The following is a 27249-nucleotide window of genomic DNA, read 5'->3' as shown; positions in this document are numbered from 1 at the left end:
TTCCAGACAGAGTTTATGTAATTTCACATGAATTTATCATAACTATTTTAAGAAAGACTTTGCATTCAAAAAATTAGAATTCAAACGAAATTTTTCAGTATAAGAGTCACGATTGAGATGAGTTCTAAACCCAAATCATTTTTTTCATAGTCGCCTTTTTCTAACCTTTACTCAATCTGATATTTTTCTAGTTAAATAAATTTGGGACTATAATTCACAATTTATACTTTGATTTTATTGAATATTATTTATCGAATAATTTTTTTTCGGCGGAGATCCTCAAAGCCAAAATCTAAATATGTGGGGTATCTTATCTTTTCAAGGAACAAATCGGATTTTTTGCAATGTATTAAGGGCCTATAAATTCATATTAGAATATTATAAGTACAACATTATTCAAAAGGTCCTTTTTTAATAGTATGAATAATGAGATTTAGGTCAGGAGAATACGTTTCTTCTGTGAAGTATGCAAGAAAACTCTTTTGGCGGCGGGGCTTCGCCCCGAACTCATTGGATGAATAATGAGCTGTAGATGTTAGGAGAATGCGTTACTGCAATGAAGAATGCAAGAAAACGCTTTTGGCGGCGGGGCTTCGCCCCGAACTCCACTGATGGATAATGAGCTGTAAATGTCAGGAGAATACTTTTCTGCAGTGAAAAAAAGCAAGAAAACGCTTTTGTCGTCGGGGCTTCGCCCCGAACTCCATTGATGAATAATGAGTTGTAGATGTCAGGAGAATGCGTTTCTACAGTGAAGAATGCAAGAAAACGCTTTTGGCGGCGGGGCGAAGCCCACTTGAAAACCTTATAGCGATGCCCCAGTTGTTTTGTTTTTCACCAAAGGGTTAGAAATGCTGCTTTTTAAAAATTCTCATATATATATATATATATATATATATATATATATATATATATATATATATATATATATATATGCATAGGGTTAGAGTTTACTGGGCATTAGGGTTAGGGTTTGGAAAAAAATCGCCCCCCCCCCCACTCAAAAGTTCTGGATCCGCCAGTGGTTCTGATAGTTATACACTAGATGCAGACATTGATATGTTTCCATTCAGGTATCTATATAGTGATTGTAGTCTGACATCTGCATAGTTTCCTCTTGTCATTGACTCGTATAATTCATGGATGGTGTTTTCCATCTTGTCATTGACTCGTATAATTCATGGATGGTGTTTTCCATTTTGTCATTGACTCTTATAATTCATGGATGGTGTTTTCCATCTTGTCATTGACTCGTATAATTCATGGATGGTGTTTTCCATCTTGTCATTGACTCGTATAATTCATGGATGGTGTTTTCCATCTTGTCATTGACTCGTATAATTCATGGATGGTGTTTTCCATCTTGTCATTGACTCGTATAATTCATGAATGGTGTTTTCCATCTTGTCATTGAATCGTATAATTCATGGATGGTGTTTCCCATCTTGTTATGTTCTTGTTAACTAGCTCCTGGACGTCTTGTCTAAAAACTTCCCGAAGAATCTAATTTCAGAAAAATGAACTTTTCTTTCTTGATAGAATACAAATGTGAAATGTTCACGCAAAGTGCAAACATTCTAGAGAATACCTGGCGCTTTAAAACATCGTATAAAAAAAGCCCCTCGTAAGACTAAACATACATTCGTAGACCTATATGCCTTTAGCCTATAGTAACTACAGTTTCAATTTTCTAACAATAAAATAATTCTTTAAATTGGTGAATCTTATTTTAAAATTTAATTTAGTTTCTTCTAACTAGTTTACAATGAGAAAGTTCAAAGATGCAGAAACATTGTGCATAGTTAGCGGGTCAAACTGTCTACTAACAAGAACAATATAAGATCAAAGTCATTTATCATACTCTTAAGGTACACTAATTATTTAAACATATTTTTGTTAGTTTCTTCTGAAATACAAATATAAAAATCAATATAATAATGTCTCAATCAGTCGTCTTTATTGATATAATGAAAGGTCAATTGAAAAGATCTGTCGATGTTTCTATTGCATTTCCCAACTCTTCTTCGAGCTTCGCTTCTTAGAAATTATGTTAAGATTTAGAAGAAAACGCAGAGACACACTAAAGCTTACCAGACACATTCAAACACATAGGAGGACACATTCAAGAGACAAAGTCTTACAAAGGAGAACAGGAAATAAAAACAAGACAAATTGAATGTTAAAAACTAAGTATTTAGATATAATAAGATAATATAATTTTTATTAGTCCAATCAAATGGAAATTCATTTTGACTACATTTGACCACCTCAGCGTAACTACTGTACAATAACAATATATATGAAAAGTTCGAAAACATTCACATACGAAACACATACACATTCACAACCAGCGCTTTATGAATTTGACTTCTCTGTACTTCTCAATAACGACAGATGATCTTGTAACACTATGACCGAAAGTGGGATAAAGGAGTTTTAAAAACTTTCTGTTTTAGCCCTAAAGGCAAAGAGACGACCACTTCGTTCAGATTTGATGTAACAGTGGACAAATGGATGCAGGTTGGCTTTAAGAAACGTGTGTGTGTGTGGAAAGGCATCTTTCATGAAAATGTTCTTCAAGAAATGGTAGCTGTGTTCGAGTGATATACGATGCTTTTTAATTAGTCTATTTAGTCTATGTCTTTGTGCCAGTGAAGTATAACCATACCAGCAGTCAAAGGTAATTAGACTGCGGATGGATGCTGTATAGAAAAGTTTAATTATTGTTTTTTTGTCGATTTAAAATACTCTTAGCTAAGATAGAAGAGTCGTTTATCTATTTTGACGTAAAGGTTTTGGCAGTGTTCACTCCATTTCAGTTCGTCGTTGACGGTTGTACCTAGGTATTTATATATATATATATAATTTAATAATAATTAATAATTTAGTATTTAATAATTATAAATTATATATAATTATATATATATATAATTATATATAATTATAACGCTATTATATATATTTAATGAAAAATGTTCGTAGTAAAATGACATTATGTTTACCCTTTATTTCTCAGACGAAGTGACACCAGTTTATCTTTCATGAAAAAAAAACGCCGTATGGAACTCTATGTTCAAGATTTTCTTCCGATAGTACTTAGTAGGAAAAAAACTTTCACTCGAAAATTGTATTATTTCTTCTTTTTATAATTATTTTACATTTAGCATTATTCATTGTTCTATAATAGACAACGAAGTTTATTATAAAGTTCCATTTCAAGTTATTGTATACTGGTACAAGCTTTTTGTTTTCAATGGCGACATCTGTATCAATGTTTCAGACAAAAATGAAGTGTAGGCCTACTGAGGACTTGTTAAACATGATAAAGTACATTGCACAATCATCAGAACAAAACATTTGATCAGGTGTCAAATTAAGATCTAGTCACGTGATTCTTTCTTAGTAGTTGTATTTGTCTTGTTATAATTTCCTTTTCTTTCACCTTCCATACAACACAATTTTGAAACAACTTTTGTAACAACACTTTACCTTGCACAACGTAGTACTACGTAACAAACACATAGTCGTAAGTAAACAAACTGCACACTTTAAAGAACAAGATTAAATTCGTTTGATTACTGGCCATTGGAAATAATATTCTGAGAAACTTATATAATAAATAAACTACTTTAAATCAACAATTCTCACTTGACCTGGACCAGTGTTAGTCATTCTATATACAATGCAGGGGCGTAACTAGGGATTTGGGGGCCCGGGGGGATTGACCTCTTTGGGGTCCCTTGCATTTTGACACTCGACATATGACATGAGATAATGTACGCAAAAATATAGGTCCCTATAAGCCCAAAATCAACTTGGTTCAGTATATCAGTAAACTTAACAAAAAATAATCATTAAGACTCTTTTAATCAATAATACCGTTGTAAGACGTTGTTTATTAGTTGAATAATGCACAAGTGACAAATCTCAATTGTTATCGCTTCACGTCGTGCATAGGGAAAAAAATATTTTTAAAATGTCAACAAAGTCAACGTACTGATAGACCTAGATCTAGGTTTCGTCTTTGTTATAAATTTAATCCATAAATGTTGAAAAAAAAAGGACACCCGTTGACACTATTTGTCAATTAAATATATTAATTAATGTATTTACAAATAAATTTTTGGACACCCATTTTGGGCCAATCCCCCAGGTGGGGGCCCGAGGGGATCTTAAAATTCTCCCCCCTCTCCCCCCCCCCCTTAGTTACGCCACTGATACAATGGAAGCTTGAAATCTTCTGGCATTCTACAGATTGCCGGATTTCGCACCTTACCGATGACATGGACATTTATTTAGATGACACCAGCTTGAGCTTTGAGATAAAAGTTAAATTATGCTCCACAGCTTTGGCTGCGGAAATACTAATATTTTTGTTTACTATTTAATGAGATAATAGTCTCATAGGTGACCTTTTATTTTTGCTAGCGATTCAATTCAAACTGTTCATAAGCAGTCAAACTAATTCACATGGACTCATTTGTTTTTTCGGGATGGAATTTAAATAAACTGAGTCCATTGCCTGCCATTGTATCAGCGAAACGAGGTCACAAGTTCATACAGAAAATATGTATATGTGAGAAATAGATTCACACTCAAAATTGTTATTTAGGCACACTGATACATTGATATGAAGGCGTAGAAATGATTAATGGTAACCTATTTATACGATTCCATAGCCCGTGATCATTATAGTTTTTAAAGCGTAAACACGCTAATAACGTGATATTTGATAATGACATAGGTGTACTATAATTTAACTATTATAAACAACTACATTGACTAGATTATATACTAATTTTTGTTTTTAAAAAGTGTGTATGCCTACATTATGAGAAAAGGATATTAAACAAATGAATGGCATTGGACTGAACATCTTATTTCCTCTAGCTAGTCCTCAGTCCTCTCACTACTGGTGGAGGCACTAAATAGTTCTATAAATAGAACTAGTCACCATTCTGAGAGTTGAACGTTACGGGACAGACTCTCTGATGTCGTGTCTAAAACTGCACAGATAATTCTTGTTATCTCACATATCAAGAGTTATCTACAAACAGTAGTTCACCTTTTTTTTCAATTTTTTTTTTAAACACGGATAGCATTGTGATACTAGGCTTAGCATTAAAGTTCTATCAGCTCCTGTGTAGATATATGTAATCAAATGTGCTATAGCGTTAAATATCATCATCACTCCCGAAATAAAGCTTGAGATCAATGTGTTTGTGTTGATACATTTGATGTGGAAAGAAAAGAAGAAGCCATTCGTATTGTCTCTATGTATATAGTGTTAAATCGTTTAAAGCTTCAACATTAAGGTCTAAATATTTATAAAATATGTCATATAATATGTTCATGGTGTAAAAATAGGACACATTTGTTATGTAGCTAGTGGAAAGGGCATCGTGTTGGACAGTAGGTCCAATGAAATAAACTAGAAGTGTTCTGTTGGCACTCAACACTCCGTGTGACTTGGAGAGGGAAGATCATGAAGACATTGAAAGCACTTTTTCGTTGGGGTGGAGTTGTTATTGTGAATGTTTTGCTGGCGATGTGTGTCCTGACAGCGCACGCACTGTCTTGTGACGGAGACGGGCCCTGTCGGTGTACTTACAGTGATGGTTCCGGTACGGTGGACATCAGCAGCGTTGGCCTTCAAAATGGACAGCCAAGGTGAGCGGGCAGCTAATAGTCAAAGATAAGTCGTGCCCATTTAAAAAAATAAAATATCAAATTAAAAAACTGAAGAAACTAAAAAAACTCAGCATAAGTAGATCTTTTTTGTTTTTCAAATATTGTACAATTTTACTCAATTTTTTTGTTTAAATAATTTTGTATAATGTACAGTAGGAGCTTTAAAACACACACACACGCAAACACATACGCACACAAATATTCTAATGTTTCATTTTATGTATTAATTTTGTGCCACGCTATTGTATAATTGTTCAAATGTATCAAAGAGTTATCAGAGGCGTAGCTAGGGTGGGGGAAGGGAGGGGGGCAATTTGAAAATCTCTCCGCGCCACGACTTGAGGGGCCCCAAAATTAGTGTTTTTTTACATTAAATATTACGTGAAATGCAGGGGCCCCTAAAGAGGTCAAGCCCCCCACGGGCCCCCAAATAATGGCAAATTCCTAGCTACGCCACTGCATTGTATAGCATGACTGTACACCAACATAGAACCGGTGTTTAATATACTAGCACTGCTACCATGTTTGAAATCTACACTATTATTCCAGGTTCAAAGATGAATACTCTTATGACAGAAGTATCTATTCGTACAATCCATGTTTTGCTGTATCTCTAGGGAGCTGTCAAGATTCTGCTGTAGGTAACGTCTTTTTGTATGTTTATAACCCAATAGTTGGAGTTTTACTAGTACAATAGTTTGTTCAAAGAAATGTGAAGCAAGTCCTATGAATATTTATGGCATTGAATTATAGTGTAGGGAGAAAAGGAAAAAAGAAAGCAATGAGGGGAAATGTAGGAGCGATATTATGAAGTCTTAAAAAAAAACGCTTATAAGCGGGGAAGATTGTAAAATATTTTTAAAAAAGCAAAATAAACATTATCAACGAGGCTATATTTTTAAAAAAAATGTCTGTTGCCAACTAGATTACTTTATCGTAAAATTTTGCAGTGCTTAAAAAAAATAAAATTAATCGCTTTTTAAAAAAATTACCTAGCTTAACAATACGTATGTACATTATACATCAGATCGACAAAAGATTCAAGATACAAGAATCTCTTAAGAGCCACAATTACTTATTGATTAAATACATTTCGTTTCTTTTAAAATGTTTCTAAATCATCCAGTTTATTGCCAATTGCCCAAACATTTTCACTGACGGTTCTCAAATTTGTTTTAGTTTCTAACCGCTATCCATGGGAAGGAAGGCACGAGGAAACTGGTAATGTTGAACTGTTCATTCATCTTCGAACTCGAAGACACGACTTATTATTATCATTCAAGTCACACCTCCATAGAACCTGGGCAAGGATATTAAAAACGGCTCTAACGATTTTCCTATAAAAATTTAACATTTGATGTTTATTGCTGAGAAAAGAATTACTAGCTCGTTGGCCACACGGGGACAACTCTAGTTATAATTTTTCAAAATATAATCCTCTTCGAATTATTTGGTTAAAATACACCAGGGGGAATTTCCCCGTGTATTCAATATCGAGTTAACTATTTAAAAAGTCGTTCAGGAAAATATGTTGAAATCATTAGCTAGACCATGGCTAGACTGCTAGAATTATTTTGTGACAATTTATACATACGTATATAATTAGTTAAAACATATTATCAAACTATATCTTTAATTAGATCCAATGTTCTAGTCTAGACTACTATCTTTTAATGTTTCCAAGTCTGGGTCTATATCACCAAACTAGAATTTTCTATACGCAGAGTACATTTATACCTTCTACATTTATTAGTACTTGGATAGCTCAGTGGCTAATATGTCGGCCTTCCATCGTGGATGCTCGACTCGAGCAACTTTTCTATAAATTGTTTTTGAAAAGGCAGCATGGAAACCTTCTTCCAAAACCCACCTTCCTCAGAGGTCCACAAAAGTAATTGGACCATAGCTCACTGAGCTTCCTAGAAGCATGAAAGTTGCATTAACTAAAAACAATAAAAAATATTTCCAATCGCATTTATTATTGTTAGTCTAGATCTACTGATAGTAATAATTAATAACATGATTGATTCAAAATAATTGATGCAATTTCAATCTATATAAGCTTCGTCTTTAAAAAATGTTTTTTTTTTACTTTTTATTTTTTTTTTTGTCCTTTCCCTAGAATTTACCTTTCAACTCATTTGTTTAGTTCCCTGCAGTGGGGGCCCGGGAGGATTTTCTCCCATCCCCCACCAAAGGTTCCGCTTTATGACTTGAAAAAAAATATTTCCAGATCTGTAAAAAAGTTGGAAGCGATTATGTAACAATGGGGAGTCAAGCTGGTGTCACGTGGTCCTACACTGGCTACTATCCTATGGCCACCTACACAACTAGCGAAAACAGGTAAGTCAGAAGAAAGAGGCTGAATTGAATGTTTAAAATAGGTTATGATAACTAAGTAGATCAACAGAGTGTACACGAAGACAAATTTATTTGCAAGAATTGAAACAAAATCTATTGGGGGCATTATGTTTAGCGGTAGTGATTTTAGCTTAAATCTCCTGGGGGCATTATGTTTAGCGATAATGATTCATGAAATGGCGGAAACGTGTCAAATGTTTAAATGCCTATCTACTAAAAAAAAAAATTCATGATGATTGAGGAGGACCAGTCGTGACTAAGGAGCTGGGCAAGTTGCTGATCGTCGGTCCATAAAGTTACAGAAGGAAGTCAACTCTGAAACTTGTAAATTAAAAAGAAAATAAGGAAAATTAAGTTTTACAAAGTTCATATTTTTACTGTTTGCTAGGATATCATAAACTTCTTCTTATAATGTAGCCTTTTTTTGAACAATGGTTCGCAAAAGTGTGTTCCGCGGACCCCCAACGGATGATCGGGGGTCCGAGAGACGACCGTAAGGGGACCTCAGAAAGATGAAAACTGTATGCAATTAAGATAACTTTTTCGTCGATAACCAGTTTATTCGTTCTGGTAACTGGAGTATTAATCCTTTCAACCCACACTACAGTTTGATATGCCAATTAACAGCTATTCTGTGACGACCTAAACCAAAGATTTGAAGACATTTTTCACTGGGTGTTGAGCCCTTTTGCGCGTGGACAAAAGATCCCCATCGCAACTGAATCCATACCTATACTAGAGCAGCTTATTAAAATATCTAAAAACGAGAAACGTAATCATAGTTTTGAACAAGAGTATAATGTATAGTGGTTACAAAAAACAGATTTCAATTTCATATCCTGCATTTTTTTATTACTGTAAACAGAGGCGGCATTTTGGGGTGGCGAGTGGTGCAACCGCTTCAGGCCCCGCGCCTGAGGGAATCCCTCAGAAAATATTATTATCCAGTTGGTTGATTTTTCATGCAAAATATTTCGGAATCATTAGTTACGTTAATTAAAGACCGCTAAATCAATATTAGATAAATAGGGACAAAATCATATAAGCAAAATCTTACTGAAATCTTGCAGAACAATTAAAATGCAGTGTGTATATTATTAAGATGTTATTTAAAGCACATTACTTACATAAGGAACTATTTTTTGTAACTATAATAAGGCCTGCAGCATTAGAGTCGGACGAGTCTGTAAGCGTTATGTTTACGGTATCCCTATATATAGTCTACGCTTACGGCTCACGGGCCCGCATTTAACACTCGCCCGGGGCCCGGCCTCTGATTGTACAGAAGTCTTTGACTGCTTTCCCGTCTTCTTATTTTGGTAGAAGGTGGATTTAGTGACGTCATGAACCTCATCATAACTAAAAGAAACGATGTGTTTGTGGAGGTTTGCGGTTGCTACTTACAAACATTGAGCTGGACAATTTGAAAATCTCATCAATCTAATTCAGTTTATTAACCTTTTAAACTTTTATTTAAAACAAAAGTTATGATTTCATTAAAGAGTCTTTCGACAGATTTCTTTTTTTTACTTTTGTCATTTATATAGTTCTCATTTATGTAGCTTTTTCACATAGTGGTCCGTGGGCAACTTTTGACTATGTAAAAGTTTAATAACCACTGATTTAGGCCATTTGATAGGCTCTAAAGTCAACATTAAGGCACATTCCTTGTTCGAAATGCTAGGACAAATTTGTACACATACTTCTTCCCTGGTGCTATTAGGGCATGGAATGTGTTGCCTGAGTCAGCCAGCTAAACCAATGATTTAGCAGAAGTTAAACCATTGCATGACTAGATTGACCTAGGAACACGTATAGGACGTAGTCATCTTCTTTTTTGAAGTAACGTCTGTATTCTATAAAATAAAGTTGACGCCTGAAACTGAAATGTGAACGTATGTGCTAATATGTTTATTGATACAGGCGGACTGAGGTGTTGATGATGTGTGACAAGTCTTATACTGAACCGAGAATTGATGTTGTTGGCGAGTTAAACCCTGGCATTTTGGTAAGTGTATGTCAAGTCTAAAAAAAAGAAAGTAGTCTATAAGGCAGATGATGTAAAGGTCATCTGTTTCTGTGGCCTACGGTTAACAAAGATGTCATGTGGCTGCACAACGACCAATCGCCTTTACTTTTCCCCAACTACTGTCAGGGGCCCATTAGAGCTGGGTGGACACAGAGGTGCCCATTAGAGCTGGGTGGACTCAGAGGTGCCCATTAGAGCTGGGTGGACACAGAGGTGCCCATTAGAGCTGGGTGGACTCAGAGGTGCCCATTAGAGCTGGGTGGACTCAGAGGTGCCCATTAGAGCTGGGTGGACACAGAGGTGCCCATTAGAGCTGGGTGGACTCAGAGGTGCCCATTAGAGCTGGGTGGACTCAGAGGTGCCCATTAGAGCTGGGTGGACACAGAGGTGCCCATTAGAGCTGGGTGGACTCAGAGGTGCCCATTAGAGCTGGGTGGACTCAGAGGTGCCCATTAGAGCTGGGTGGACTCAGAGGTGCCCATTAGAGCTGGGTGGACTCAGAGGCGTCCGAAGATCCTGAAACTAAAAAATCCCAGTCTTCACCAGAATTCGAACCCCGTCCCCGGTTCGGAAGCCAAGCGCTTTACCGCTCAGCCACCGCGCCTCCATATGTCAAGTCCGACTGGCGGATCCAGAACTTTTGAGTGGGGGGGGGGGCGATTTTTTTTCCAAACCCTAACCCTAATGCCAAGTAAACCCTAACCCTATGCATACACGTGCGTATATATATATATACATGAGAATTTTTTTAAAAGCAGCATTTCTCAACCTTTGGTGAAAAACAAAACAACTGGGGCATCGCTATAAGGTTTTCAAGTTGGGTTCACAAACTATGATTTCTCCATTAAAGTAGGACCGCCCCCCCCCCTCAAAAGGTTTAGATGGGAAGGGCAGTAGGGATACATTGGCAAACAGGGAAAGACATAATACAAAGATCGGTTAAAATATCAATAACAAGTTTTAATCACATAGATATTTAATTGATTCTGTTAGCAAGCTGTGATTTCTACAAAGAAATTGGACCGCCCCCCCCACTCAAAAGTTTAGGGGGGGGGGCGGGATTGATACCATCGCCCCCTCCCGACCCCACCAAATCGGCCAACATACTAGAGGGGGGGGGCGAAATAATCTAAAAATATATTAAAATATAAATAATTAGTATATATTATTAACATAAGTAATGAATTCGTATACAAATTGTCTGAATTCTATACTAAAATTAGTCCGCCCCCCCCCCCACTCGCGATCGCCCCTACCGCCCCCCCCCTGGATCCGCCAGTGTCTGACAGTCAAGTCTAGGATACGTTTATATCAGTGTATGTCAAGTCTATATCAAGTTTAAGCAATGTCAATGATAAGCTTGTGTCGAGTCTATGATAATTTATGTTAAGTCTATAAATTTATGCCAAGTCAATGATAAGCTTTAGTCAAGTTTATGATAATTTATGTTAAGTCTATAAATTTATGCCAAGTCAATGATAAGCTTTAGTCAAGTTTATGATGATTTATATTTATCGTTTATCTCTCTATAATTTTTACAATCATTTTTGTTTATTTTAACTAATTCTTTTTACATTTTTGAAACTATGACAGTCTATCAACATGTTCACCAATTGCGCATGCCCAAACGTCTGCAAACGTGTCGATCCCAGACCTGATGAGAACGGAGGTCTGTCTACTGGGTCCATTTTGTTAATTATGTAAGTTGATAGAAAGTTTTTAAAAAAATGACAACATTAAGCAAAGTGATCAAAACAGCATTCGACAAGAAATGCTAAATTGTTTAAACACATACACACACAGTCTTATTAAGTTGACTAGAAATTATTTCATTTTAAGCTAACGCAGATCAATTAATTATATCCACAAAGCACGCCACATTGAAAATATATGTGATCATTTTATTATTAATATTATTCACGGTTAATCGATGTAATCGCTATGTTTAATGGCAATGTCGTCGATTCCGAAGATGAAATATAAGTGCAGTGTTTCACATGACTACGCAAACCCAGTTGCGACATGCATATTTTCCCGCATTTCTTGGAGACAAAGCTGTTGTCCACTGGCGGTCTATTTAAGTTTTCTTTCCGTCTTCTGCTCCTGTCTTCAATAATGACTCTTCTTTGAGTCTCAAATGTTTGTCTCGCAGCCTTTGGGAGAGCTCCCCATCTGCTACCAGCTATTTTCCTCTATGCCATTGAGGGTGAAATGGCGACTGAGTTGATCTTTATAGCGCTTACAGGGGGCACCTCTGTTACTGCTGGCAACGGCTGTGTCTGTAATTGGGGAGAGAGAACATGTAGATTACCCTTAGGTCTTCTTAGTCATGTAAAGTAGTGCATTCTCCTCTTGATCTTCGTGAATGAAAGACAATATCTTATTCTTAGCCATGGTCTTAGCATGGTCTAAGCATAATCATTAAGAACTTTTCTGTTCAAATATATAAAATTAGTAAGATAGGACCATAGACAGAAATATATAAGTCTGTGAATAGGACGTGTATTTGTTTGTTTGTCAGTTTCAGACATTTAGCATGGAAGATTATTACTTCTTTACTCAAGCCTCCTGCAGGATGACAAGGCAGGGAAGCGGGCAGGGATCAAACTCGAACCCATCATGACGGACAAAGCACATACCACACGACCAGTGCATTAAACTTTGGGCAGTAATGAGGACTACAGACTTGACATGAAACGTAGACATAGAGACAGAAACCAATGGAGAACTCGAGAGATCACAGACATATATAATTATACCTAAACTGGAAAAGGGGATAAAAAGATGTTAACTTTAGAAGTTCTTGTTGATTGAACATACATGTTAACTATACTAACAGTTACTTTTGTTTTGTCATCTACGAGTTTGGGGAATTCACTTTCTTTAACTTTTATTTTTTTGTTTTTTAGTTTTTTCGTCACTTTGATTGTTTACGTGGTTGGCGGTGCAGCATTCAATTACCATAGAGATCAGAAAGTTGGTAAAGAAATGTTACCCAACTACAATTTTTGGTCTCTTGTGCCCGGACTTATTTTGGTTAGTTTTTCCTTTAAAAAAAAAATTCATTTCTTAGTGTATATGGATTTTTTTAAAATAGATATTTGAGTTTGCATAATGATTTGTTAATCCAAGTGCAACGGTAATTTCCTATTTTAGTTGTTTTTTTTAAATTAATTAGTAATTTATTTAGATATCAAAATGTAAACATCTTCAATATTTTGATTTAAAATATAGATTACAAGTCGTTATTTTGCAGGGCCGGCATTAGACCAATGCAATGCGCGATAAATACAAACGGCATTAAGCATTACCAGTAATTGTGTAATCTTATCTTCTTATATAATACAGACGTTACTTCAAAAAAGAAGATGATTACGTCCTACGCGTCATGCATTTAGTCATGCATATTAACCAATGACTTAAATTCTGCCAAGTCACTGGTTTTTCTGGCTAGCTCAGGCAACCCATTCCATGCTTTAATAGCACTAGGGAAGAAGGAGTATTTGTACAAATTTGTCCTAGCATATGGGACGAGGAATGTGCCTTTATCTTTGTGTCTTTCAGAGTATTTTATTAAATTTTGTTTTTGTATTTGAAGATTATGGTTCAGTGTTTTATGTATTATTGCTACTTTACTTTTGAGCCTTCTGTCCTGAAGGCTTTCTAAATTTAGTGATTTTGCTAAAGGTGTTACTCTAGTCAAATGTGAATATTCGTTTGTTATGAATCGCACTGCTCTATTTTGTGTCTGTTCTAGTTTCTTAATGTTTTCTTGAGTTGAGGGGTCCCAAACAGAGGATGCATATTCTATTATTGGCCTAACCAAGGTTAAATAACATTTTAGTTTTATGTTCTTATTTGATTTATAGAAATTTCTTTTAATAAATCCTAATGCTTTGTTTGATTTTTTTGTAGTTTCATCAATATGTGGATTCCATGACAGTTTTTCATTTATTATAACACCTAGGTATTTTGCGTTTTTAGTCTGTGTTACTGGTTTGCCATGAATAAGATAAGTGGAATTAATTTGTTTTAGTTTTTTTGTTACTCTTAACAACTGACATTTTTCTGGGTGGAAAGACATGCTCCAATTTGATTCCCATTTCTGTAATTCATCTAATTCTCTTTGTAAAATATCTGTGTCTTGTGTTGTTTTTATTGTTCTATATATTATGCAATCGTCTGCAAATAATCTGACTTTTGTTCCTGAAGTAATGCAATTTGGTAAATCATTTATGTAAATTAAAAATAGTAGTGGACCCAAGACTGTTCCTTGAGGTACACCTGAGTTTACTGTTATCGGTGTTGATTTAGAGCCATTTATTATTACAGTTTGTTCTCTCCCTATCAGAAAGTCTTTAATCCACTGATGCAGTGGACCATTAATGCCAAAATATCTTAATTTTTTAAGCAAACTATGGTGGTGAACTTTGTCAAAAGCCTTAGAAAAATCTAGTAAGATAGCATCTATTTGTTCACTATTATCTAAACCTTTTGAAAAATCATCAATTAGTCCTATTAGTTGTGTTTCTGGTGAAAGAAGCTTCTCGCACCTCAAACTAATGAATTATTACTTGAGGACGAAAATTCTCGTAGATAGATTGAAACTTTTGGTAATTCTTGCTATTGAGCGTGATCTATATAGGAAATAACATTTTTAAGCTATACTGTATGACTTCGCTACACTCGAGGCTCACAATTCTGTACGTAGTAAAGAACGAATAAAATGCAAAGACGAATTTATTTTCTAATACAAACTCTTAAATTTCACTTATTATCCGTATCCTTACCCAAACTTGTCCCACGAAATCCGTTTTGCATAGGGCCCACAGCGCTTGAGTCCGGCCCTGCTATTTAGTGACGGAAGAACACAGAGTAGATTACTTGTTCTCCTGCCCCCCCCCCTCTTTTTTTTTTCGCCGCTAAAACTACGTGGGGTAAAAATAAAAAGATTGATCTTTCCATGACTTCTTGGTCACAAGTCCGGCCCTGCTATTTTGTGACGGTGAATACTACTTGTTCTCCCCCCTCATTTTTTTTTCGTAGGGTAACTCTAGTCCGACTTACAGAAATAAAAGAGTGATCTTTCCTTTATTTCTTGTCCAAACTCTTGAGCCATGAAGAGAATTATATATCTAGCTTAAGATACACCTACTTATCTAGACTTTAAATAATGGAATTATTTGTTAGACATAACAATAAGTATCTGCTGCACTTAAAAATAACAAATCACAATTAGGAAGAGGAAAAAGTGAAACATTTAAGTCATTTTATTCTAAACCATGACTGTTAGTGTGGTATTAGGAACAAAATTACAATGTATATGGCAATATCAACAGAATATTATCAATATTTGTTATCTCTTTTAATGTTTTATTGCGTCCCATAGGAACAAAATTGTACTCGTGAAACAATAATTTTAAACTTAATAGTAAATTATTATTTGTTTTATTTCTAATACCTATCAAATACTATCAATTCATAAGAATGAAATTCAAATTTGAAGTCAGTTTTAACATGTTACTTATTACATCTGTCTCCTTAGGTAAAATATTAGTATTATTATTGTTGTATTATTGTTGTATAGGTTTTATTTTTATCACAGGAAGGTTTCAAATGGTTCTCTGCTTTGATATGCCAACGAGGTAACAGTCAGTATGAAGCAAAATGAGTCTCCAAGTTCACAAAACAAGAAGGACCAAACTAATGACTAACTGTAAACCAGCTGATTTATGTTTGTATTTTATATATGTTCATGTTACAGCCAAATATACAAAAATACTCATAAAATGTCTTATGTTAAGTAGCTTATTGTAGCAATGTGGACTGCAAATTTATCTTTTGAAACATGTAGGTCTTATGTGCATCTCAATTTTATATGTTTTGTGTATGTGTTTATTCACTTGTGTAGCTGATTTGTTTTGATTATTGAAAGGGAGTGGGGCTTAACATTTTTGCGCAGTCCAGTATATAGTAGGGAGGCGAAGTGGCTGAAAGGTAAAGCGCCCTATCTTTCAAACCTATGGCTCCTGGGTTTGAATCCAGTTGAAGACTGGGGTTTTTAATTTCGGGATCTTTAGAGTGCCTCTGAGTCCGTCCAGCTCTACTAGGTACGTAAAATTAGTTTGGTAAAGGTAAAGGTTGTTATTGTTGTACTGGCCACATGCCACCCTCATTAACGTAGGTCACAGAAACAGATTACCTGTACATCATATGCCCCATAAACCGTAAGTTCTGAATGGGGAACTTTACTTTAGTATATAGTACAAGAAAAAAAAAGTACGTCAGTTTTGCCTCATTTTGAACCAAAGTTTCGATGCTTAGAGATATGAGGTCACAGAATCTCTATACGTGTGTGCATGTGTCTCTTTGCTTGTGTGTGTTTGTGTGTGTTGACTCACTCTATAAAGTGTGAATACATTGAGTCAATGAAACCAATTCTACCTTTTTTCCCCTCAAGTCTAAAGATCATAGTGAAACAATGAAACAAACATGAAATCTGTGAGACAGTTTGCCTTTCAAAATATTTATTGTTTCACTGACTCTATAGTTTACACTTTATCATAGGAAGTAACACCTGTAGAGCAGCATACACATCTGACAGCAAACAGGCAACCATCCTGGGGAAATTAAAAACTGGCATTTATCTGGCTCGTATTCTCTATGGTGTGGTATAGGCAAACTTACACATTTTTTTTTATTGGAAAAGACAAAAAAAATTGGTAGTACGGATTTAACAAAGGCAGAAACCTTTTTTAAAAATAAGAGTGGAATAAACAGATGTCTACGCCATAGCTAGTTCTGGCAATAAGTACATTTCAGTCAAAAACCCATACCACTATATTCTACAGCTCATAAGCAGCGCACTTCAATCTATTAGCACAATTTACCATTAGACTTCACTACTTTAATAGTAATCTATTAGCACAATTTACCATTAGACTTCACTACTTGAATAGTAATCGTATTTCTTGTTGCTCTATTAAGTAGTCAAAGAAAACTCGCATTATGCGTATGACACCTTACATTTAGGTTGCATCCTTTCCACGAAACATACACTACTTTAGAGTAACATCTGTGTAACAAGTTTAAGATCTTACCTTAACCAGACCTGGAAATCCTACCCAGAATTCATAATGAGGCAACACTTGTAATCCTGAAGATTGTCCATTGATCTTTCCATTGATGGCGCCAATCGTCAGATACAAAAAGATCATAACAAAAAATCTGAAACAATTGCAATAAACAATTAATGTCATCTTTTTATTCCCATTGTAATTCTACTCCCGAATAAGTAGAGTCAAAGAAATTCTTTATTGATTAATTGTAAGACAGTTTAGTGAACAAAATCAAAAACAGAAACTATTGAAGCACTAGGAACAACTTTTTCTTTGGAATAAAGGAATTTGATTTTTAGTAAATTATCTGCAAATATGGCAACATTCTAACTGATTAATTTGTTGGCCTCAAATAGTACCCTTAAAAACTAAAAAAAGAAAATGGTCAACTTTTCTTCTCTTTTATATGTCAAAAAAAAAATCCAGCAAAGCTTCATAATGCTGTCACGTGACTAAATAATAATTTACACACAAAGAAAATGCAGTACATAACCGTAAAGAAAGAAAGAACTGTTCTGATTAAGTACCAGGAGGATCTTAGTTATAGTTGGACCTAGTCTCCTCCTCACTAGCGTCATTAGCCGTGCGAATACCATTCATCACAAATGAAAATTCACGTTTAACTACAGTAACACATTAACATTATTATCAACATTATTATTAACATTATTAAACTTAAAGACTAAAAGGTGAAGCAGCAGTAATATACAAAACATTAAACAAAAACCTAAAAATACGAAAAACACAACCTAATAAAATACTCAGGAGACACAAATATAAAGGCACATATGCTAGGATATATTCTTCCCTAGTGCCCTAGTGGAAAGTTTAAAACATGAATACTTTTAGCATGCTATCTCTTGGTTTGAAATGAGAGTCTGTAATTTAGCCAATAAGATACTGAACGCTATACGTACATGATCAGTAAGATAGATCCGGTGCTGATTCCTCCAGTTTCCGGGGCAGTATGGCAAGCGTTATCACAGGCACACATTGTTTCCACTTCAAAATTCTAAAATAAACAATGTAAATATAAAAAAATATTAGAATAAACCAAACATGTCGAAGTTCTGAGCTTAATATTAATTAAAAAATACATTATAGTTGTTTATAAAGCTTATGTTGAAAAAAAAGCTTCATTAGAGTATCTTTCATATTACTTTTATTTTGGTAAATAAACTTTTAAATCTAATTGGTTTACCGTTTTATTTATTTAAAAAAAAAAACTTCTCTCTCCTCACACATTAAAAATGTTTCATTTTGTATGTTGTGCTCTATAAACTTAATTGAAGAATTCAATTACTTTTTTATATAAATTAATGTTTTTTGTCTGCCTAAAAGTATGTTGCTAGACAAACACTACCATAATAAAAAAAAACAGTTTGCGTAGTCACATTATGTAAGTGGTAAATCGCTTCTATTCTGTACCGAGGAGTGTCGAATCGAAACCAGGTGAGTACATATGTTGTGGGAAATTTATGGCAGTTGATCTTAGTGCATGACGCCATTCTTAATTATTGGTCATAGAAACAGGTTTAGCTTACATCGTCTCCCCCAGACTTAGTAAGTCTACATTCGTTTTATTTTTAACTTGCTGCTGTATAGCGCATCTTTCATGATATAGCTAGCTCAGTGCGCTATGGTCAAATCTCTTTTGTGGACTGGTGGGGGAGGGGGTATCTGGGAGAGCTGCCTTTAGGCCTCAGCAAGCGTCGAGTCCTTTTCAAACTGGAGCCCATTTGATAGGTAGCTAAGTGGTTTATGTCTCTCAGACACGAATCCCACAACAAAATGCGAAGAAATGCTACAATACCTCGCAATGAATAGAATACAACTTGTGAACCTTAGAATGATGATTTTGATGTCAATAACAATTTTCATTCTATTTTTACAAACGTTTGATTTAATATATTCAATGGTATTGACTTTGTTTGATTTAATATATTCAACGGTATTGACTTTGTTTGCTGTACTATTGATATATCAACTTACATACTGTTTTGTGACATTGTCGAAGCCGTAAGGTATAAATAGAGGCTTTGAGTTTTGGACACACTTGAAGCTAACAGTCACGATACTGTGAATAGAACAACGGAATAGTTTGTAAAGGGGAAAAAGAAATATTTTCATAATTAAATCATTTGCCTTCAATTTACGTCTGGCAAAAAAAGTCGCTTATCTTATTATCTTATAAAATAAAGATGTTGCTTCAAAAAAGAAGATGATTACCTCCTACGCGTTTCCCTTGGTCAATCTAGTCATGCATGTTAATTATTGACTTAAAGTCTGCCAAGTCAAATTGCTTGGGAGTAGTTGGTGTTATCAGATATTGTGTCACGCTTTTATGTAAAAGCTAGATGAGTTTGTTAGTGAACGTTAGAACCCATTTAATATAGATTCGTGGTCAAGATAAATTAATAAAAACAAATATTAAGGATACAGTATGGAGTCACCGGTTTAATGTCAACTTCTAATAGATGATACAGGGACCTATCCGTATTTATCATTTATACTTTGAACTCTAAAAACTTAAAAAATTAAATACATTTTTCTAAAAGTTGTACAACTTACGTGGGCTCAATGGAATGAATTCATCTTCTACCACCACATTTGTCAAGTACAATTAACTTACCTTGACTTTCTTTGATTCCAAACAAAAATATGAATTACCAATAGTTAATTGACTAATTGTTTTTTTTAAATTAATTCTTGTTTTGTCAGTTACCAGAAATAATTATGTAAAACTTTCAGCTTGATTGGGTGATGGAGAAGTAACGTGTACAAACCTTTTACCAGACAGACAGATAGAGTGAGTTGATATAAGCTTTGTACAAAATTAACTCATTCAAATGATGACCGAAACAACAACAACAACCACCTACTTGCCCAGTCCACTCGGGAGATAAGTCAATTGGACTCCATTCTCATTGGGCCCAAAGTTCACATTGTTTTGATCTGCGACAAGTGAGACTGAAGAATTCGTGGACAAACGTTTGCACATCTGAGACAGAGAGAAACAAATTAACAGCATTCAACTGTTACAAATGATTAGATACTATGAAGTTTCAATCTTTTTTTTTCAGCTTTATATGTGCACGTCAGCAATAGTAAGGATCTGTTAATTCTGACTTTCTACTCGACGTTAGGAAATTATTTAGACAAATAAAATAAATTCTATGTACAAAGTTCTATGATGCTTTAGGACAGCTGTAGAGGTATTTTAGATGTCTGTCTGTAATACCAGAAGCAGATCAATTGAGTTGACAAGAAACCTCACACTAGATAAATATTAAACACTTGGCTTCATGTCTAAGAAGGCGTACCCTTTCTTTTGTGACGAGATGTTGAATTAGTTAATTTTTGGCTTGTTTGTTTAAGTCTAGGGGAAATTTTATTAATTTATCCCGCTCACATATACAAGATTTTGAACAGGCACACTGCAAATTACAGTTAGAACAGACCAGTGAATTAAATGCATAAAATAAAATGATTTAATGGTCTAAAGTTTACAATAGATAAATAATAAAATCAATATAATCGAGAAGTGAAATGAAGGTGTTAATATCTAACAAAATTGCTCATCATGGATTGCTACTTTAGGCGTGAATGGAAGAGTGTCCCTATGTCTGACTACTTATATTCTTAGCTGCTAGCCCGTGGGTCGTCTTCTGGCGGTAGTAGGACTGGCACTCAGAAGGATGAGTCATCCGGCTCTGTCTTAGGACGTCGGCTCGGGATGTTCTCTATGCTGTAGGCAAGCTGGCTCTAGGGTGAGGCCGCTGCCTGTTTAGCAGTAGAGAGGGTTGGTGCTGCAGATTAAGTAGTAGTGGGGTGGACCTCTCAGCTGTGGTTTCTAGCTTTGAGTGGAGATCTTACAGAGGTAGGTACAAGTTACAGCAATATGTTCCAGATACAGCAGTCAGGTACAGCAACCAGGTATAGCAATCGGGTACAGCAATCGGGTACAGCAAACGGGTGTAGCAACCAGACTGGGGATATTTCATATAATTAGGAAACTCCTAAAGGCATTGAGCAGGGACTCCCATAAGCCTTACAATCAATCAGATGCAGGCATTGGTATAAATCCCAATAAGACTTTTAAGACAATTATGTATAAAATCTTAAATCTTAAAGCACGCGTAATATAACTCAATAACAAACAAAATATAAGGAAGACAACCACAATAAATGCATTGTCATATAATGTAGGATGATACTAGTCAATATTCATCAGTTGCACTAGCGGATCCAGAACTTTGGAGTGGGGGGGGGGGCGATTTTTTTCCAAACCCTAACCCTAACGCCCAGTAAACCCTAACCCTATACATAAACGTGCGTACAGCACATATATATATATATATATATATATATATATATATATATATATATATATATATATAAGAATAAATAAGCAGTATTTCTCAGTATTTTCATGCATTTTTCACTGCAGAAACGCATTCTCCTGACATCTACAGCTCTTTATCCATCAGTGGAATCCGACGCCAAAAGCGTTTTCTTGCATTTTTCACTGCAGAAACGCCTGCTCCTGACTCTACAGCTCACTATTCATCAGTGAGTTTCGGGGCGTAGCCCCGACGCATAAAGCGTTTTCATGCATTCTTCACTGAATAAACGCATTCTCCTGACATCTACAGCTCTTTATCCATCAGTGGAGTTCGGGGCAAAGCCCCGAATCCAAAAAGCGTTTTCTTGCATTTTTCACTGCAGAAACGCCTGCATCTGACATCTACAGCTCTTTATCAAACAGTGGAATTCGGGGCGAAGCCCCAACGCCAAAAAGCGTTTTCTTGCATTTTTCACTGCAGAAACGCATTCTCCTGACATCCTCTTTATCCATCAGTGGAATTTGGGGCGAAGCCCCGACGCCAAAAGCGTTTTCTTGCATTTTTCACTGCAGAAACGCCTGCTCCTGACATCTACAGCTCACTATTCATCAGTGAGTTTCGGGGCGTAGCCCCGACGCATAAAGCGTTTTCATGCATTCTTCACTGAATAAACGCATTCTCCTGACATCTACAGCTCTTTATCAAACAGTGGAATTCGGGGCGAAGCCCCGACGCCAAAAAGCGTTTTCTTGCATTTTTCACTGCAGAAACGCCTGCTCCTGACAACTACAGCTCACTCACTATTCATCAGTGATTTTCGGGGCGAAGCCCCGACGCTAAAAGCGTTTTCTTGCATTCTTCGCTGAAGAAACACATTCTCCTTACCTAAAGCTCATTATTCATCCTATTAAAAAAGGACCTTTTGAATAATATTGTACTTGAAAAATATTCTAATTTGAATGTATACGCCCTTAATACATTGCAAATAAAACCGATTTGTTCCTTGAAAAGATCAGATACCCCACATATTTAGATTAAGGCTTTGAGGATCGCCGCCGAAAAAAAATGCAATAAATAATTTTCAATAAAATTCAAGCATAAATTGTGAGTTATAGTCCCAAATTTAACTAGAAAAATATTAGATTGAGTAGAGGTTGGAAAAAAAGGCTACTCATCTCAATCGTGACTCTTATACTGAAAATTTTTGTTTGAATTCTAACTTTTCCAAAGCAGTCTTTCTTAAAATAATTATGATAAATTCATGTGAAATTACATAAACTCTGTCTGGAAATGGGAGGGGCGGTAGAATGAAAACGATTTATCCTCGCTCCTTTTTATAATTTCTGCTAATGATTGCATTTGGCATTAAAGAATAAGGGTGGGGCCACTCGATAAAAGAAATTTAATTTATAGCATATATAAATTATATTAGTGTCTGATTTTTTTTTTACATTTTGTAATTTCTTAACTATAATACAAAAAGAAAAATTATTGCTTTGTCCGAGGAGGGAAAGGAGATGGCATGTATCGCCCCTCCCACCTTTTTCCTTTTATATTTACTAATCATAAAATTTGAGATTAGAGTGTGGTGCGACATAATATACAAATGGTATCACATATCAATTATATAGAAATTCAACTATTTTTGTTCACAAACTATGATTCCTCCATAAAAATATGACCCCCCCCCCCACTCAGAGGGCTAGAGCGGGGAGGGCAGTACATGCAATCGCCCCCCCCCCCACACACACACACCAATCGGACAACAGGGGAACGACATAATATAAAGATCGGTTAAAATATCAATAACAAGTTTTAATCATATAGATATTTAATTGATTCTTTTGGCAAGCTGTGATTTCTACAAATAAATTGGACCGCCCCCCCCACTCAAAAGTTTATGGTTGGGGGGGGCGGATTGATGCTATCGCCCCCTCCCGACCCCACCTAATCGGCCAACATACTAGAGGGGGGGGGCGAAATAATCTAAAAATAGTTTGAAATATAAATAATTAGTATATATTATTAACATAAGTAATAAATTCGTATACAAATTGTGTGACTTCTATACTAAAATTCGTCCGCCCCCCCCTTCGGGGGGGGGGGGTCGGCCGAGTGGGGGGGGGGGGGGGCGATCGCCCCTACCGCCCCCCCCCTGGATCCGCCAGTGATCAGTTGACTGTGATTACGCCGATAAGTAATCAGTTATAGTAAAATGGGGAATGAGCATAGTATATTAAAGGATAAGAAAAAAATAAAATACTAGGGATCGATATACAATGATAAGGGTTTGATATAATCGATCAAAATTAAACTCATCCAAGGAACTATAAGTTCACAAGGGTGTGATACATAATGATATGTATGAGGGATATATAATAGGAATGTGAAATAATTACTTTCCCATGCTCTCTGTAAGTTTAGAGCACTGTGGTTCTTAGACAGTACTTAGATTTACGAAAGGTTATTGTTTACAATAGTTTACATCAATCACTAAGATACAGGAATGGTTGAAACATAACAAATCAAATACAATAACTATGGTTTCAAAGGTAGACAACCATAGCGGCATTAATAATACTATATGAAGATATAGCATCGACATAAAATAGTACAATGTACGTACATAATAGAGTCATAATGTAATGACGGGGAACATGGTTGTGTACTAATGTGTACTCACACATTCCTATAAGATAAAATAAGTATAGTAAAATGTTTACACTCACCCGTTTGTCCCTAATGAAACCTCACAAATAAACTTCCTAACAGAGGAGACTGTATGAATTCTAGCGGGCCCAACTTAGAATGCCCTAGTCCCTCTCTATATATAGATGGGACTTTTTGTTTAACGGGTGGGGAAGAAAGCTAGGTGATTTTCTCACATGTATCTATGTACTGAACATGTCAGGCGTCATGTCCGATTTATGGCCTGTACCGTGAGAGTAGGGACTTAAGCGAATATGTATCTGTCCAGCCCGAGTGCAACGCTATTCTTAGAGCGGTGCGTATCCTGCGGGGGGTGGGGGGAGGAGGGAAGGTGTGAAGTTAGTAAGTCGCTGTGGGTAGCGCGGGTGCAGAGTCTTTTGCCCTGTTGGTCACCCGTCCAGGGCCAATAATTAAAACTTAGCCCTAGTGAAGGTAGTTTATGTTTTAAATCGCGCTACGTCCCGTGAGAAAGGGGAGATAAATCCTAAAAGAAGTTAGTTAAGGGTGGACAAGAAAATAATGTAAAAGTTAAAAATAAAAGTTTCTCACGGTTAGCTGGGAAAAACTCAAATGAAAGTTAGTATGCAAGTTTCGTATCGTCACATCTGTACATCTTCTTTATAATTTTGAAGCCATAATTAAAATGCTTGTCCCTGCATCTATACCACTATAGCAATACAATTTAAATGGCCAAGATTTCTCAACGATTTTTAAGATAATATACATCAGTACACTATACTTTGTAATCTTTGGTTATTTAAGGACTTAAATTTTTAAACAATTTTTTTTACCGAAGCTGAATGGCACTCTTCCTCATCGAAAGGAACACAGGGGTTATAAGAATAGTAGTATCCATCTTTAGCATAGATGTCTTTAAATCTGAAATTAACAGAATCAAAACCAAATCTTAGTGGAATAGATTTACTTTACAATCTCTTGCATTCATTAAAAAAGTGAAAGAATAAAATTCGCAGACTATCTTTCATTTCTTCTCTTCTGTCATCTTCTCAGCTCTCTTATGAGTTCAGAGGAAATCATCTTAAAACACGGAGAAACTGAGTCAACAAAAATGTAAGCGTTTTAAAGCTATTTAGTGAATATCGGTACAGCATAAACGTTTAGTAAAAACACTTATTCGATTTAATAAAATATATATTTTCAAATTTAATGTTTCCAACTATGTCATTTCAAATGAAGCTTTAGAAAAGTTACGTCTGTGTAATTTTGAGTTAAACACACAAACTCGCGGAATGGTTGGGAACAGAACTTTTTAGAAAGAAGCATAGACTGTGATTAAAAATAAAAAATTCCCCGAATAGTTGGTAGACAGAATCAGTCCATTAGAAACTTAGTTCTTTAAAAAAAATACATTGTCTCACACTCTTCACAAAACTTTCGGAAATGTCTAGGAATCAAAAAGATAGCACCTCATGAATGAATACATGTATTTAACTTTAAAAATGTTTTAACTTACAATGATGCACCGTTAGATTTGGCCAGCGGCCGGAGGTTGACCACAGCCCCGTTGTCAGCAAACTTGCAGCTGCAAGAGTCAATCTTATTGCACTGACGCGGGTCAACTCCATAAGCCCCACCGACCAACACACACAAAACTAGGTGGAACCTGGACTTGAAAAGCATAATGAAAAGAACAAGGAAACCTGAGATCACTGGTCACTCAGCAGGCAATGTGAAGTCACTGGCCAATCGGCATGCAATGTGAAGTCACTGGCCACTCGTCAGGCAATGTGAGTCACTAGCCACTCGTCAGGCAACGTGAAGTCACTGGTCACTAGGCAGGCAATGTGAAGTCACTAGCCACTCGTCAGGCAACGTGAAGTCACTGGTCGCTAGGCAGGCAATGTGAAGTCACTGGTCACTAGTCAGGCAATGTTTAGTCACTGGTCACTCGTCAGGCAATGTGAAGTCACTAGCCACTCGTCAGGCAACGTGAAGTCACTGGTCACCCGGCAGGCAATTTGAAGTCACTGGTCACTAGTCAAGCAATGTGAAGTCACTGGCCACTAGTCAGGCAATGCGAAGTCACTGGCCACTCCGCAGGCTATGTGAAGTCACTGGTCACTTGGTAGGCAATGTGAAGTCACTGGTCACCCGGCAGGCAATATTAAAAGAACAATATGAAATATCTAATCATTAAATATCTCAGATCAATGAAATATATACATCGAACATCTAATTAAGATAACACTGAGGAAATAAACTACACCACCAGATCTCAGTATCTAGTATTGAAGTTTTTAAAAAGTCATTCGAAAGTGTGTTTTTTCTTATCATGTTATCTTATATAAAGATTATTAGCGTCGCGAAGTCGATCAACAAAGGGATGCATTGTCTGGTCCAGTTTCTTCTGTATTGATCTATTGTTTTATATATTGCATGGTGTGGGTCTACACGTTACAGAATGTACATATGTTTTTGTTTTTTTGTGGTATTGTATAGAAAATTTCAATCGGCGGCAAGTTTAATAATTGAAAATCTCTGCTCAATCAGTCGGTCATTTATCATAACATTTAGACATCAAAAAGCTGCATGCGAATATTTGTTGATTGTGTTGTCTGAAGCTATTTTCATAGCCGAGACTCTGAGCACGTCATGTGCATAGAAATGAGTCCCAAGTCTCTCTTTTAACACTGCTATGGCCAATACATGACGTGTGCTAGTTAGGCTGATCTGGTATCTCTGTATGTGTAACCGACCTGCGGACCTGGCCATATTGTGTACGTGATTAAACTGTTCTACTACAGAACTATTTGTTATCGACCTATTGAAGGCGATCAATCAACGAAATGATAACATGGTTACAGAGACAGTTTGTGTGAAAAAAATAGCAGGGGCATCAGAACTTTGAAAGGTCATGATGTCAGATTTTCAATATCTTTTCTAGTTTACGAGATCTAAACTGGACGGACGGACGGACGAACAGACCACACAAAACTAATAGCGTCTAAGTCTATTCCCCTTTCGGGGGCCACTA

At 35.9% G+C, this 27249-nt stretch overlaps 2 protein-coding genes across 3 annotated transcripts; one reads left to right on the top strand and one right to left on the bottom strand.

The window, feature by feature from the left end:
- The first annotated feature begins 5084 nt into the window (after positions 1-5084).
- Positions 5085-15871, top strand: LOC106073835 (uncharacterized). Of its 2 annotated transcripts, XM_013234493.2 has the most exons (7): positions 5090-5670; positions 6241-6328; positions 7925-8034; positions 9976-10060; positions 11675-11781; positions 12991-13117; positions 15687-15871. In XM_013234493.2, exons 1-7 carry the CDS (start codon positions 5486-5488, stop codon positions 15750-15752), a joined length of 768 nt encoding a protein of 255 aa, XP_013089947.2. In that variant the 5' UTR covers positions 5090-5485; the 3' UTR covers positions 15753-15871. The 2 variants fall into 2 exon arrangements, with proteins under 2 accessions (XP_055883250.1, XP_013089947.2); XM_056027275.1 differs by lacking the exons at positions 12991-13117; positions 15687-15871 and adding an exon at positions 12603-12823 and having other exon boundaries at positions 5085-5670.
- On the bottom strand, positions 15686-26522 carry LOC106073846 (cation-dependent mannose-6-phosphate receptor-like). Its single transcript, XM_013234503.2, has 7 exons — positions 25729-26522; positions 25046-25133; positions 20082-20200; positions 19192-19276; positions 18117-18211; positions 17182-17308; positions 15686-16701 (listed from the first exon to the last, which is right to left on the bottom strand). The coding sequence occupies exons 1-7, from the start codon at positions 25893-25895 to the stop codon at positions 16633-16635; spliced, it is 750 nt and encodes a 249-aa protein (XP_013089957.2). The 5' UTR covers positions 25896-26522; the 3' UTR covers positions 15686-16632.
- Between the last annotated feature and the right edge of the window lie 727 nt (positions 26523-27249).

The sequence above is a fragment of the Biomphalaria glabrata genome, chromosome 1, assembly GCF_947242115.1.
Source record: "Biomphalaria glabrata chromosome 1, xgBioGlab47.1, whole genome shotgun sequence".
In the NCBI taxonomy this organism is placed as follows: domain Eukaryota; kingdom Metazoa; phylum Mollusca; class Gastropoda; family Planorbidae; genus Biomphalaria; species Biomphalaria glabrata.
Note: the sequence above shows the minus strand (reverse complement) of the source record. Positions and strands in the feature narration are given on the sequence as shown.

Coding starts and splice junctions, on each gene's coding strand:
- LOC106073835 (XM_013234493.2), top strand. CDS start 5,486: ATGAAGACATTGAAAGCACTTTTTCGTTGGGGTGGAGTTGTTATTGTG. Junction 11,782..12,990: donor GGGTCCATTTTGTTAATTAT/GTAAGTTGATAG, acceptor TTTGTTTTTTAG/TTTTTTCGTCACTTTGATTG. Junction 13,118..15,686: donor TTGTGCCCGGACTTATTTTG/GTTAGTTTTTCC, acceptor TTTTTATCACAG/GAAGGTTTCAAATGGTTCTC.
- LOC106073846 (XM_013234503.2), bottom strand. CDS start 25,895: ATGCTTTTCAAGTCCAGGTTCCACCTAGTTTTGTGTGTGTTGGTCGGT. Junction 25,134..25,728: donor AAATCTAACGGTGCATCATT/GTAAGTTAAAAC, acceptor TGTTAATTTCAG/ATTTAAAGACATCTATGCTA. Junction 17,309..18,116: donor GGATCTATCTTACTGATCAT/GTACGTATAGCG, acceptor CAATTGTTTCAG/ATTTTTTGTTATGATCTTTT.